The 16,241-nt window shown below is 36.6% G+C and overlaps 1 protein-coding gene across 1 annotated transcript in view; it reads left to right on the top strand.

Annotated features, from left to right (window-relative positions):
• Nucleotides 1–15,661, top strand: part of LOC126188771 (translational regulator orb2) — a 473,294-nt gene extending 457,633 nt beyond the window's left edge. Inside the window, exons 8-9 of the mRNA XM_049930383.1 lie at nt 3,158–3,268; nt 9,103–15,661. Of these exons, the coding sequence (XP_049786340.1) occupies nt 3,158–3,268; nt 9,103–9,219 (228 nt within the window). The 3' untranslated portion in view covers nt 9,220–15,661. The remainder of the gene's footprint in view (nt 1–3,157; nt 3,269–9,102) is intronic.
• Nucleotides 15,662–16,241: the final 580 nt, after the last annotated feature.

Below are 16,241 nucleotides of genomic sequence, written 5' to 3'. Positions count from 1 at the left end.
CGGGACAAGGTTGACATCCCCGTGATACCCAAGTCTGGCTCCCCACAGTGGTGCCCATTGGCAACAGCCTCAAGCTGCGCGACCGAAGTCAGCGCCGCTTGCAGCTGTGAGCGAAGGGATGCCAACTCAGCCCTCATCTGAACATAGCAATCACAGTCCCTGTCCATTCTAATCGATGTTGAACAACAGTTACTGAAACATGAGTCAGTGCCTAGATAACGCAAGGGAACACACAAAGAATGTATTAACTAACCTGTACAAATGCCTAACGACTGCACTACAATCTGCCTGAATTTACGATTACAGTAACTAAGACTCGAAATTACACCTCCTATACGAAACTCACACGCAATTTAAGTAAGAATCTATGAAGTAAACACTAAAGCGCGATGCTACAACTCTCAAATACTATAATATGCCCAAAATTTATGAATTAAACAATGCAAGTACCCAAAAACACACAAAGAAATTAATAATTAAACTATGTAACAAATAAGTAAGCTAGGGGTATACGACTTGCTGCTGCAGCTGCTTATCCAACGGCGGCAGGGAGCACACTGGCTGTGACCAACCGACACTGACGGTTCAAAACAAAAACAGAAGACAGACGACTACGCGAATTTACACTATTCAAGTACTAAAGCGCGATGCTACAACTCTCAAATACTATAATATGCCCGAAATTTATGAATTAAACAATGCAAGTACCCAAAAACACGAAAAGAAATTAAGAATTAAACTATGTAACAAATAAGTAAGCTAGGGATATACGACTTGCCGCTGCAGCTGCTTATCCAACAGCGGCAGGGAGCACACATGCAACATGTGTGGGACCAGCTTAGATGTCAACTCCATCCCACTGCAGTATTCGGGATATCAAGGACCATTTAAGACAGTTACAGGCCAGCTTGCTTGAGGAGAGGATGCAGTGGCTTTATGACACACTTCCCAACTGGTGCATTTGTCTAGCGTAGAGGGAGTGCAATTTCATACTATTAGTGGGCTCGTAGTTCCAAGTTATTTGTAGATTTGATTTGATAGTGTAGTCACTGAAATAACATCACATACCTTCTCAATCCATAAAGTTTCATTTTGTTTTCTTATTCCCTTTGTTTGTAGTTCACTAACGACCTTACAGCCTCGTCCTTTACAAGTCTGTGTCATATACTAGGGTTCCTGTAACTTTCATGCTGGCTTACCAAAAGTGAGCCACACAGACTAATGCTAGCATTAGGAATAAAATATTAGTTACAACTAATTGATTTAATTCTGAACAGGCATGACTCGTGGTTTCCATAATGGGGAAGGCTGCGACATTTATCAATTGGAACTAACCTAGGCCTCGGGCTACAGTATAGATCAGTCTGTCACCACAACCAAGATTTCAGGAGGGCTGGGGGCGCAATATCACACTCTGGCTAACATTTAAATATTGTATCTTCTTTCCGTTTCATAATCAATGTTTTGGAGAGATTTTTAATGTGGTGTATGTTACCTCAGCTGCATGCTTAATGTTTTTGCTATTTGCATTTCTCAACTTCAAATGTTTAGTGCTTTGTGTGCTGAAACTGCAGTGTTTGTGAGCTTGCACAGTGAAACAGTGATGTTTCCAAGATGTCACAGATCTTGTGCTGTGATTGGCTGACATGAGCAACCCGAACAACCACCATAGGAATTTACACACCATGCTGGTCATATTTATACTTGCATGTAACAAAAATATGTGATGAAACGCACACAATGACTCAGATGTATTTTTACATTGCTCTGTTAAAATTGCATGTATGCCCTTCCCAGGATTTACACAGTTTTTGTTCTTGATTCATGTTTGCATTGGGTTTTGAAGCAGTAAGTTCCTTTACTTTCGTCCTGACCACATGTTCCAAAATTTTACGTGATAAATTGCACACTGAATTTATATTGTGTTGTTTTCGCACTCATGTTATGCTGCTGTTATTTCTAAGAATGTATACCTCACTGAACCCATGAATAACACACTTACAAAAAGAAACTTGCTAATAACCCAGATTACCCACAGCCATCAGGCAAGGCAACTAAAGTAAGGGAACATACTTCGCTCACAAGGTATATTTCACACTGTTTTTCCTCTAATCATGTGTGAAAATCTCGGTAGGCAGTGATATTTATGTTAGCATAATCTAGTGCACTCTGGCGAGACATTTGCAAACTTATTCCAGTGGTGGATAGAATAGCCAATGGCAGAAACAAAAAACTTTCTAAAGCACTATGAACCCTTTTTCATGTAAGCAGTGGAACATGAAAATTGTGTGCGGGTTGGTAGGACACCCTTTTGCTGAAACACCAGAGTCTTTTGGATGACCAAATTTGAGCTGTACTCTGAGGAAGCCATGCCCCCAAACCTGTGCTACATAGACCTAAGAGGCATTTCAAGGCACAGCCTTAGACCGGCGACTACTTGTTCGAAAAATATCGCTTGATATCAACTGTTGACCACCGTTATTTAAATCCATGTGGAAAGCATATGAAACGTATTCTGATAATTTAAATTCTGTAAATACATTATTGGAAATATTTTTAATACATACTTTGGGGCAATTCTGCCTCAGAGCCTTTGATTAAGAGCTGCACCTGATTCTGAAACAAGATTTCATTCAGCTAAATAATTAAAAAATATTGTGTGTTGTGGAGTTGACATCTTCCAGTAATTTCATGTTCATCATTAAAGTTGTAGAGATCAAATTAAACTGAAACAAAATCATTTCATGCAGTTTTTCCTGTTACAAGACACATTTATTGGGACTTTTTAATACTATCTGTGCTTTCTCTTGACCTGAACAGATTCCCTTCCAATAAGGATAAATTTTAGGTAACAAATTCCTAGGTTTTTTTTCTACATCACATTTGTTAAATTTGGTGCTGCTTTAAACTAAAAATTGTTATGCATTGAATTGAGTTTACAAAATGATGATAATGAAAATAATAGTATCTTTTAACTGAACACTGTTTTTCCTTTTCATAATGCAAGCTCAGAATTGCCACAGTTGTTGTATTGTGTTTGTTTCTTTTTTCCTCATTTTTGGAGACTTTTGTTGGTAGTTCACATTCAGATGTTATTATATTGTTCATTAGTGGGAAGTTGCAGATGATGTAATTATTTATTATTCCATTCCTCTAGGTTGAAGTGAAGCCATATGTTCTTGATGACCAGATGTGTGATGAATGTCAGGGACAGCGCTGTGGTGGAAAGTTTGCACCATTTTTCTGTGCTAATGTGACATGCCTTCAGGTAAGAGCAGAATCACAAATAATACATACATAAACTACAGAAATTGAGTAGATATTTGTTTCTTGAAATGTTATTAATTACTAAATCAACAGTTTACTAAAAAAATATGTATTTGTGCTTCAAGACCTGTTTCTTAGCAAATTTAATCAGTTCACTGTGCTTAGATATTCAGTCCTTAGCTCCCTTAAAGTCCCCAGAACTTCCATCCTTATATTTCAGATGTTCACGTACCACTTTCTGAAGATTTCAAGCATATTTCAATGATGAGATTTACATTCTGTGAATGTTGTTAAGAACCAGTTACACTCCATTGTCATATGATGTCATGTCAGTTTCCTCCAAGTTTTACAATGATTTTCTCTTAAACAGTTGCTGAGTTTGGCACTCAAAATCCATCTAAAGGAATCCTGAGGAATATATCAGTATATAATGAAGTAGCTTAACTTCCTGCTACACAAAGTTGTCGAGTTGTTTCACCAATTCTGGTTCACAGTGGCAAACACAAATGTCGTTACCTGTACTCACTTGTTGATAGATTATGAACCCCCACAGTTAACACAATTGAACTGATGCAACATTTCTTCAGCCATCACTCTTGTACCAAAGATTTTTTAGTTGTATGGTACCACATGTCAAGGTGTTGCCTCAGATACACATGCAAGGCTTCAGAGACCTGTAGTAAATGGATACTGAAGATTTTAATTTCTATAAAGTACTTGCTAATCATTACATCCTTTGTTTCAACATCAACAGTATTTTGCCTCATGATTAATGTCAGTAATCACCTGAAATACTTCCTGCTTCAATCAATTCATATTCATAGAATAATTTACAATTTATGAACTCCAATGGAATTTAAAAGAATAACAAAGGAAACCACAGAGTGGATCATATCTGTAGTTACCCAGTCAATCACTAGTGGCATACACAGATTTGCGTATTGACTGTTTTTAAGTGCCATAACTCCCTTCCTGTCAGAAATGGGAATTCTAAATTAAACTCTTTTTCAATGGCACTGAGCTACAATCATACAATATTTTTTGAAAGAATACATCACCATTTGACTGTGTATTGGTCTATTTTTCTTCTGTACACATTAGATTTCAGCTCACATACTATTATTGAGTACAATGATCTAAGAACATCGTACTCAATAATGGTATGAAAGCCTAGATCAGGATTGTACAGAAGAAAAATACAGTAATATACGGTGAAATGGCAGTGTATCCTTTAAAAATTAATTAACTCAGTTGGCGTTAGTAATCAAATACTGCAAAGGGATATGCAAGCCACTGAAGCAGTAAGCACCAGGCTGTAGAGGCACACAGATTTATTATTGTTACTGTAATATTCTGTGAAGTATCTTGACAGCTTTTAGTATTATGATTTACCTTTACCTCTTGCTATTTTTAAGTATTGATTTTTACCTTTCGCCTTTTTCCAAGTATTGATTGAAAATGTAAGATTTGGAATTTAAATTACTAACCACCAGAAGACTTACAACTATTTTTCATTTGTGTAAACATGATCATTTTTTATTTTACATATTTCCTGCTTAATGAAAAGACATTGTTTTTGGTCTTTCTGCCAGGGTTCTGGCAGTCTAAACTCACAGAAATGGTACACCTGATATAACAATATGAATTATTATACATTGTTATTCATCACATAGGGGAGGTGATGAGTGGCAGGCAGGCATATTTAAAAATCAACTGTGGCCAAGTGTATGCATATGTGTTACCCCTACCCCTAACAAGTAACTTAGTCCAGCTGCATAATATTATAATCCTACAGCCTATCACTGTTGTTTCCCACTTTCTTAATTGTATACCCAATTTCAGCATTTTCTTTTGAGAAGGTGTTTATGATAGTATAAACATTACAATTCTTCCAGAAAGAGATTTTAACTCTGCAGCGGAGTGTGCGCTGATATGAAACTTCCTGGCAGATTAAAACTGTGTGCCCGACCGAGACTCGAACTCGGGACCTTTGCCTTTCGCGGGCAAGTGCTCTACCAACTGAGCTACCGAAGCACAACTCACGCCCGGTCCTCACAGCTTTACTTCTGCCAGTATTTCGTCTCCTACCTTCCAAACTTTACAGTAGCTCTTCTGCGAACCTTGCAGAACTAGCACTCCTGAAAGAAAGGATACTGCGGAGACATGGCTTAGTCACAGCCTGGGGGATGTATCCAGAATGAGATTTTCACTCTGCAGCGGAGTGTGCGCTGATAATGAAACTTCCTGGCAGATTAAAACTGTGTGCCCGACCGAGACTCGAACTCGGGACCTTTGCCTTTCGTGGGCAAGTGCTCTACCAACTGAGCTACCGAAGCACAACTCACGCCCGGTCCTCACAGCTTTACTTCTGCCAGTATCTCGTCTCCTACCTTCCAAACTTTACAGAAGCTCTTCTGCGAACCTTGCAGAACTAGCACTCCTGAAAGAAAGGATACTGCGGAGACATGGCTTAGCCACAGCCTGGGGGATGTATCCAGAATGAGATTTTCACTCTGCAGCGGAGTGTGCGCTGATATGAAACTTCCTGGCAGATTAAAACTGTGTGCCCGACCGGGACTCGAACTTGGGACTCCCGAGTGTGCGCTGCAGCGCACACTCCGCTGCAGAGTGAAAATCTCATTCTGGAAACATCCCCCAGGCTGTGGCTAAGCCATGTCTCCGCAGTATCCTTTCTTTCAGGAGTGCTAGTTCTGCAAGGTTCACAGAAGAGCTTCTGTAAAGTTTGGAAGGTAGGAGACAAGATACTGGCAGAAGTAAAGCTATGAGGACCGGGCGTGAGTTGTGCTTCGGTAGCTCAGTTGGTAGAGCACTTGCCCGCGAAAGGCAAAGGTCCCGAGTTCGAGTCTCGGTCGGGCACACAGTTTTAATCTGCCAGGAAGTTTCATTACAATTCTTCTTTCTCATTAGTTTAAGCTGATAAGCTGTAGGTCCTGAAAATTTGAGTGTGGCATTTCTGAAATATAGTGAGTTTTGTTGCATTTCTTTTTTATTATTTCTTGATAGTTTTGTTGAGACTGGACAGATTTAATTAAAATTCAGCCACACTTTCTATTGCTAGAACAGTGCGTGCAAGCCAGTAAAAGTGTTACGGCAAAAGTATATTTCACCAGAAAAAGACCACTGATTTTTAGATGTTACAGTACTATAGTTCTTACTGATAGAAATCAGAGCTTCTACTTCACAAATTTCACGTGTGATGGGCAAGGAATGTGACGCTGAGAGAGGTAATAAGCAAATAAAATATTGTTTTTCTTCCCCTCTCTTTTCTTTTCATTATGTAATGGGGAGCCATTAAATAGAACAAAAACAAACATAGGAATCAAGGGAAATCTTTTATAAATGAATCACTGCTGCATAGTATAATAGGGTTAACAAGGAAGAAGTTTGTTGAGCATAAAATAAGACTAGAGTAAGGAGTAATGGAAAGTCATGTTGATGCAAAATAATCTGCACATATTATCTTAATACTTGCAAATTATTTTCCTTAGAGTTGCAAAAAGTACTTTTAAAGAAGTGCCATGACTGACTTTCTTTTTTTTTTTTAATTGTGTCTTTGGAGTTTTCATAACACAAAAATGGAACACAAATCATAAAGAAGTTACAATTAATGAAAGACGTGATAAAAAAATATGAAAATTGTGAAAATATATTTATACATGTGAACTGCTATGTGAGAAAAGGATTAACAAGGAAACTTAACAAACAAGTTACTAAAAGTTATAATTTCTGTTTTCAAATACAGGGTGTCCATAAAATAAAGTCCCATATATAAACTTTAAAAGTGTCAGCTGTAAGCATTTAGATAGGCACATGGGCAATTACTGGTTTGTTGTTTGTATACTTGCACCACTATATGTACCATATATGTAAAATAGCTACTGCTAAGTGTAAAGTGTTCTGTGTTCTGCTATTTTCTAAGAGTGAATCTGTAATTTCAGTTCAGTGTGTGTTTCATTTGAAGTTTAACTGTAATCCCCCATATGGCAAAAGCACCTGCCAATGATACAGTCAATTTGTATGTAAAAGGAAAAACACAGTATGACCCAAAGTGTCTGAAGCGGATGGTGACCATGTCAGATCATCGCACTTTAATAGTCCTAAGAAGTCTGTTTAGAAAGCAAGTCATGAACTTCAGTTGCCAAAGATTACAGTATGGAAGTTTTTAAGAAAATGCTTACACATGCATCCATACCTGTTATGGTTGGTGCATGCTGTAAAGACAAATGTCTATGTGTACATCATAACTTTGGAAATGAAATGTTGCAGCAAGAAGATGAATTTCTTGATCATGTGCTTTTCAGTACTGGGGCAACTTTTCATCTAAGTGGGAAGGTATATACCCATATGTTCATATCTGGGGTCGGAACATCCTCATGAACTTGTACAGTATCAAAGAGATTCCCCAGAATTAAACTTTTCTGCACTGTACCCTGACATCGAATAAGTGAAGCTATAAGACAAGTGGCTTGTCTTAATATGTTACAAGAATGGCTCTTCCCCCAATTAGAATGTGAACCTGAAAACTTTAAAGCAGCAAGATGGAGCCCGTCCCCAACAGCATCTCTTTGTATGAGAGTGGTTGAACGTTGAAGCCCCTTATTGTTGGATTGGTCATAATAATGGTCAATGTGACAGAACTGTTTTCCATTGACCTTCATGTTCACCTGATCTCACGATTTTTCCTTTTTTGAAGAGGCTACTGCTTCCATTACTCAAGACTTGTTAATCAAAGTATGAAAAGAATTGGATTTTCATTGAATGTGTGCCGTAAAACTAAAGGTGCACATATTTAATATTTGCAAGAAAAACTAGGTTAGTTTACCTTCAGTCTGATGTATGATTTATTGTAAATATTCTAAATTAAAATCCGTCAATCACAAAATCTGCCACAGTTGTAAAAAACTGTAGTGGATTTTACTATTGATGATGAATATTAACAGTTATGGATGTCCCATCAAGAGAAACCTAAATCATACTGTTATAACATACCACAGAAATTGAGACATTATTTTACAGGCACGCTGTTTATGCGTAATGTACACTGTGTTGATCTTATAAGAATGTGATGTGTTAACAATGTGAGAAAGTGATACTTTTATCCAAATAGCTGGCTTTTACAGTTAGAGTGGCACCCATTTCACTACCCAAACATATTTCAGTCACTGACTCAGCTTCAATTCACCACAAGCTTCTCACCATTCCATTCAGCCTCTGTAGAGGCTGTTCCATCTTGCCTTAGGTCTAGCACCTCCCAGATTTAAAGTAATGGACACTACATGATAAAAGCACAAATCCAAACTAAAGCCCTAGCCCAGCATGGCAGTTTTAACCTATCACTTATAGTCCACTCATTTATTTTTGACATTTGTACCAAAGTTTTTGCTAGTTATCTGGTAATGAGAAGACAATAAAAGACAAAAGTTGTGTTGATACCAGGGATGGAATACACGGCTGAGAAATTAGGCCATACTGCTGTCTGTAGATAGTATTTTGCTGAATTAAAACTGATATGCACTATTGAAAGTTATATGTTGCTAGTATGGTATTTGTATTACACAGAACTTCATGTATCATATATCTGCTTTTCCTGTGGATTGCCATGTACCTTGTATGCCTGTGAGGTTGAAAATTTTGTGAGTCTAAACGTTGTTATGGAATCACTTGTATCCTATTTCTGTTCAAGAGAAGAGGAGCTAGAGGTAAAGTTTGTAATATTTATTATCTTGCATGCTTAGTGAATGTTTTTGAAGATAACTGACAGAATCTTCATTCGTAAAACCATTTGAAAAAAACTAAACATTGTTTCTTTTGTAGTACTACTGTGAACACTGCTGGGCTACAATCCACTCAAGACCAGGACGTGAATTCCACAAACCTCTAGTGAAGGAAGGAGCAGATAGACCGAGGGCTGTGCCGTTCCGCTGGTGTTAACGTTGGAGCGCCCTAGCTCTGTGTGTGACGAACGGCTCTGATGTGGCACCCACTTCACTTCACTGCACTAATTACTGGGCAAATACGGCAAATAGAAAAATTCTGTAGCAAGTGTGTTGTCGCGTCGCAGGAGACCACCGTCGTAACAACTGTAGGCTAGCTGTTTTCATCGCTGTTTATATATATATACATAGACATACAATTATATAGTAAAATATATATATATACATATACGGTATGTAACCACACATTCTTAAATATCTTTTTTAAAGAATGAGTCCTTCACAATGTAGCCCGATCGAACGGATTGTACATTGGACAACTTACTCTTTTTAATTACTCGCCAGTTTGCATGAGGCAAAAAAGAAAGAAATCCCTGTCGTGGCCACTGATAATGTCGATATAAAATGTACGTAGCAGGTGTAACAGTGTGATTTCTTAGTTTCTCTGCCAATATTCGTGCAGAATTTTTGTGAATTTTCAGGGTATTTGTAAATATGCATTGATAGTTCAATCAACTTTTGTATTTGTCGTACAAAGTGTGTACAGCCTGTTTAGAAAGCAAGCTTGCCCATCTCCTGGTCTATTTCCTGCTTTCCCTTATCCTTGTGATTTTCGTATATCCTGGTGTAAATAGTCACTGTAAAAATAATGTAGTATTCTTGTATTAATTTGTTTCATATTGAGAAGTGTACCTTTCATATTTATTTTTTAGGTCTCATTTTTGTACATAATGAATTTTTGCCACCAACAGACACTTACCGTTAAAAGTCTCGTGTCACTATTTGTCAGTGGATGAAAGTCCTCGACTGACTTTTTTATACGTGTCCTAGGTATTGTACTACATACCTTACATATTGATTACAATATTTATGATGTATTTAAGAGAAGATATTGGCAGAGAAACTAATTTAACTTTTGTAGCTTTATCGTGCACACATTTTTAAACTACGTATATCGTCAGCTGATATACAAAATATATATTTAAATATACATATATATTATATATATATTTATCTTGGCTTTTTTGTCATCCAGTCACCTTTCAGAAATGCTACTTCATTTCAACAGTTTTAAAATTTTCTATTTATGAGCAAATTGATGGTAAAAGCTTAAAACCAAAAGCAGAGAAAATTCAGCGATCCAGTAAATGGTGTCACAGCCATTTTGAATGTGACGTGCATACATAATGCTATGTAGTAATTTGTATCCTTGGTAGATTTTATGGAAAATTATACAGAAAAATAGTCCATATTTTAGGTGTCATCCCATAGAAATGCTCAGGCTGTTCCTCCTCAGTGTATTGTAAATGTCATAGGTGTACCAACATCATGTATCATAGTATGGGTAACTCTTGCCAACTGTACCTTCTGTTTAAAGACTGGTATAGTGCACTTGAAGTGGGCCTACATTGATGGTCAGTGACATTATTTTATTCTGGCGTAGTTGCAGATATATGCCCGTGTGTAATTGCTCATTCACTGCTATATCTGGCCAATGTTTAGTCATCTAGTTGCCTTCAAACAGAGGGTGTGGATGCTACTTCACTTGCCAGGCACGGGTTACCATTTTATCCAACCTCTAACTCACTCGAGTAGAACCTCGATGTTTCCATGTTGTGTGTCTTACCTCAGTTCGTGGACGATGCAGGTAATTTCCGCATTGATTCATGAATGCTATGTGCATTTTTGCTCTGCATATGGAGAGCCAAATGTCAATAACTAATACCCTTATATGGAATGGGACTCACCCTTCTTTTTAATAATCCTTTGTTCAAATGTGTCAATCAAGCATTGTTTGGAAGGGCTTGTTTTGTATGGAAAAAATGTTAGTTGTAAAGGGCATTTTACATAAAGAATTGCCCATCTTCTCGTAATCTGTGTGATAAAAAGTGTAATAAGTCATGTAGGTACTTTGCACGAATGTAGTCTTTTTCCATAGATTTGTATTTTTGAGTGTTAAAGTTTTTTATACTGCTGTTGTTATCTTAGTTAAGGGTGTGATGTAAATGTGTGAGAAAGAAAATTTGGAGTGGCCCGGCAGGAAATGTATGACCCTTTTAGTTTTCTATTTTTCTTCAATTTTTAAAATTAGTCGTTCTCTGTGCAGGTGGAAGAGACGAACTGCTGGCATTAGATTGACCTCCCCGGGAGGAAAAAAAATAACCCATATCTATAGTCATTTCTTATCTTATGCCAGAGGAGGTCAAACCTCTGTGTTTTGTCTTTTCCTCTTAGTGCACCTCCTTATCTCGACGGAGAGACGAGTGCTTAAAGCAAGCAGAGGTAGTGTATATTCTCACTTTCCTTCTCGTGTTTACAACAATTGCACGTGATCTCCCCATACCAAAGAAAATGTGAAACATTAATGTAAAGATGCTCCTTCTTTCGTGAAACCCACTGCATTCTTCGTCGGGTGGATCGCTTTTCTATACAGATATTTTCCTTTTTTAATTTACATAGATAAAATATAAATATAAATTGATATGTTTTTCAATAGTTGTTGTCTAATGTAGTGCAAAATGGTGCAAACTGCAACCTGTTTATGATACTTATTGTAGTCATGTACCAAAGTTTGGTGCACTTTATTCCAACACTGCATTGGGTTACGGTTGTTACTCTGATGCCCTTTTTCACCAGTTCTGACAAGATTTATAATTTCAAATCCAGCAAATTTCTGTGTAAATTTTAATTGTAGCACTTGTGCACATTGGGTTTGCCTGGTTAGTTCTCTAGTCATTTGTTGGGGTTAGTATTGGGGCAAGCTTTGGTCTTGGTGTAGAAACATACTGGTTCCTACCTTGGGAATATTGGTGACAGTAATTGACATAACCAACTACCATTTTGGTACAAATAATTATTCATTTTATATCACATTGTTTGTAAAAGATATATAACTTCCCCCTTTTGTACTGTTTATAATGCTTCAAATTCCAAGGGATTACGATAATTTTGCATAATGAAATATGAATGAATTTCTAAATACGTCTCTTGGAGTTTTAGGCTCATATGATAGCCCTGTTAGCTGTTGTAAAATTCGTTGTAGGTGTCAGGGAAGAAAAGTGTTAATTTTTTTATTGTTTGGTGCCATCAATTTGGGGTGTGGGAAGATGTACAGAGTTTTAGTTTTGTAAAAGAAAAGAGGCGTTTCAGCAAGCAATATTACCTTGCTTATTTTTAGATTTCTCAGTGACCTTTTTTAATACTTATTTTTAACTGTTAAATAGTTATATGTGTTTGAAATATTTATTCAGTTTATTGATTGAAAAGATTCTGTATTTTAACTTTTTTACTTTCCTAAACTAGTTATGTTGCTCTTTGTTTAATGAGTTTTATATTGTAGATGTAATTGTTTCTTTTTGTTTTTGTTTGAAATGCATATAAATGAAATGAACCTCATGATATGCATGGCAAGATGTGATCCTAGAGTTTATTTGTTGTTGTGACGACCATTAATAATTGCTGCTTAGCAGCCAATGTCTCCTTGGTCCATGGCAGTGTAATGCTGGGCTTTCCAAATTGAAAAGTGAGGCAAAGGGTTGGCAGGTAGGAAGAATATACATAATAGATTGGCTTCAAGTTTTATACTTGTTTTTATACTTGCATAAATAGAGTAATCCTACTTTGTCTGTGGCAATCTTTAAAATTGCAATGAGTACGCTTGGGACCCTTGAGGGAAGTTAGCCATTCACCCAACTCTTAAAGGAGAGAAAAATGGTCAGATGATAGGCTGGCCTAATATACTGTATCTTTTCTACAAATAGAATACCGCAATTTAAATATATAAAAAAAGAACAGTTGATGTTATGTGATAGTTGTATTTAATACAAAATCTACACGTGATTATTTTGTAGCCTTGGGTAACTTATTTAACATTTAGCACTATATTTAACTTTTTTAATAAGACTTCATAAAATTGTATAAAATATTCCAGTGTGATGATTCCATGTATTCTAATGTAATCAATCAATAACTTTTATAGGTTTGCCTCCTAATGGTAGGATATGCCTCAGCAGCACAAACACCAAAAGTACAGGTTTCTGTGTGACATAGGAATATAATAACAGACATGCCACTAAATTAAGTAATAGTGTCATGGAGGTAAACAAAAATTTTAAACTATATAGCAAGTAGAATCTGGCGCATTATCAGCAGGTCTGACAGTTTGATTTTCTACCATCTTTCTTGTTAAACACAGAGGCTTTTTGGCACTCAAATGAGGACGCTTTATCAAAATGAGCATATAGTGATTGATTCATTATCCTGTTGTTAGTTTTAGAATTGTAACAAACTGGTTTGTGCTGTGTAAATGTATGCATCATGAACTCCTCCTGTAATAATACTAAGGTTGGATGTTACATGCTATATTTTGTGTTCCAAATTGGCTGTCTGGGTTATCATACGTTCAGTCTCAGTACGAATGCTGTCAGTTCTGTTTGTATAGCAATACATGTGGAATGTTAAATTACTGAGCACTTTCACAGTGAAAGGTGTGTTGTAGACAGGGTATGTCACCTTTTACATCTGAAACATGGAAATGAAATTTATGGTTGTAGGTAAAGAAATTGTAATGCTTTACTTGTTTATAAAGTCTACTTTTGGCCTTACAAAGTGCTACTGTGGAAGTGTATGAACTGTAGGAACTGGTCAGATAACAAAGGTGCTGAGTAGCTGCATGAAAATGGGATATATAATGTTAAAATTGTTTCCAAGTTACCTGATTAAATGGAAATTTCATTCAGTAAAAGGCATTAACATTATTGGATACTCAAAAACTGTCCCATTTTCTTGTAGTTTAGAGAGAGGTTTGCATATCCTGTATGTACACAATTCCAATAGCATTTCATAATTCTGGATTATAAATGTGTATATCTATTTTCTTATCCAAACATAAAAGAGTTGTTGAAATACAGCTACAACAAAATTCAATTTTTGAGTAACAATTGTAAAGAACTGGACATTGAAAGAAAAAAAACCAGTCATGTAAATTTTTGTCCTTTCTATGTCCTGTACATGTTTTATCTAATGTATTAGTCGATACAGAGGTTATATTCATCCAAAACTACATGGTGCTTCATTTTTAGATTATGTATATTTTTTATTTTTTGTACATTTGAGAAGAAAAAAATTGTTAATTTCACACATAACTCTTGATATAAAATAGTAATACTATGCATCTCATGAGCAGGAGAATATATAAAGACTTTTTTAAGTTTCTTGTTACACTTAACCTCTAGTTATTACTACTGTGCAGTATTATTGTATACTGAATTATTCATACTATGTGAAATAGTCCTTTTCTGGGTATACGTGAAAATTTCTGTATGGTTTGCAGAGTATTACCCTGCAATGCCTCCACTATCCCCATCCTTTTCAGGCTGCAACAGGATATTACCTTCGTCCTAATGCTATTGGCATTGGATGTATACCCTAGACTTGTTGGAAAATTTGGAATATTTTGGTTGAAAGACGAGTGAAGTTTAGTGGCTGTTTTGCTGAGAGGAGAACAAACCACATATCTCCCCACAACAGCTTGTGATAGAGATCTCTTGTTGTACAGTAATAGATAATTATTTTGATTGTGATAACCCAAAGATCCCTACGCTAAGCTATTGAACTTTGTATGCAGAATAATGCAAATGACCACTATTCTCCATTATTACTGTCTAGTGCAATACTGTAAGAAATTCCCTCGGCAACATGTAAGTGTGTAATAAGTGACATACATCTTATGCAATTTGAATTCACTTTGTTAAGGTATTTGGTGGATTGTTACCATCTTCATAACTCGTGCTAGCTGCAAGAGCTAAAAGTGACTCCCAAAGCTGTCCATGTCCAACAAGCCAAGGGAATAATCTGTGGAAGACTTGCCCTGTGACATTAGGACAGTTGTGGCAATAGGATGGGAAAAGTACCCCTCAGTAAATCGAGAAATTCTGTAGATAAGCAGGGTTTTTAGTGGAATTAACTGAGTTTTGCAGCCCTTGCTGTGTTGACTGTAGAATCCCATTGCCCCTGAGGGTATCACCTAACTGTTCTAGTTCACTTTGCTAGGTAAACAGAAAAGCACTTGTTAGTATTCTGATATTAATATGGGGTACTTTGTGTGCATTTCATCCACTACCTACTACTATTTTTATGAATTTTTGTACATTTTTCTAATTTTTGTATGACGTACTCTGGGTGGCGGGAAGTGGCTGTTAATGCTAGCTCGCCGCTTGGGAACTCATTTGTTGCCTGCCCTTCGCTCACTGTTTGTTTGCACCAGGGACTCAAAAGAAAAAAATTACCATCAGCCACTTCCTGGTGCCTGGCATTGCTTATTTGTACCAGGGGAGTTTTTCCTAGTTATATTTGTTGGATATCAAACTTTTTATGTTTTATAAAATAATTATAAAAAAATGTGAACTGTGTTTATTTGATAAATATTGGTGTTAATTCTTCATGGCAAAGAGAGTTTTCATGGTGAATTCCCATTCCCCATCCATTTCCTTCATTCCATCTTAAATTACGTTTCTGTAAAATACACACTGAAGACCTGTTACACACACAGTTATTGAACAGATCTAAAGACTCTATCTGCAGCTTACACATGGTACTCAGTCTGTGAATTAAAAATTAAGACCCAAATTAGGACACATTTTTGTTCATGTATTATAGTAGAAGACATCCTAGATTGCAAGTAAAAAGATGCACAACATGGTCTTTACATTCAGTGTGCATCATATTAGATCAAGAAACCAAATATAATACTCATTTGTCTCTTCAGAATTAGTGCACTGTTGAACATGGTTTTGGTTCAGACCAGTTGAGGGGAAAAAAACCTTAAAGGAGAAAACATAGAAACAATGTTCTGGAAAGAGGACAGAAACTTGAGAGCCCTGGAAGACCCTAATGCTAACAAGGGGACCACACAGACCCCCTCTCACCGATTTGATTCCTATTGACAGGGTATGTAGAGCACAACTAAGACATTAGTGTTGTGACTTGGCAAGACAGCCAAGCCACTATGATTGGTAGCCG

This window comes from Schistocerca cancellata, chromosome 5 (assembly GCF_023864275.1).
Source record: "Schistocerca cancellata isolate TAMUIC-IGC-003103 chromosome 5, iqSchCanc2.1, whole genome shotgun sequence".
Taxonomy (NCBI): domain Eukaryota; kingdom Metazoa; phylum Arthropoda; class Insecta; order Orthoptera; family Acrididae; genus Schistocerca; species Schistocerca cancellata.
The sequence above is the reverse complement of the archived record's forward strand: the minus strand, read 5'-3'. Positions and strand labels throughout refer to the sequence as shown.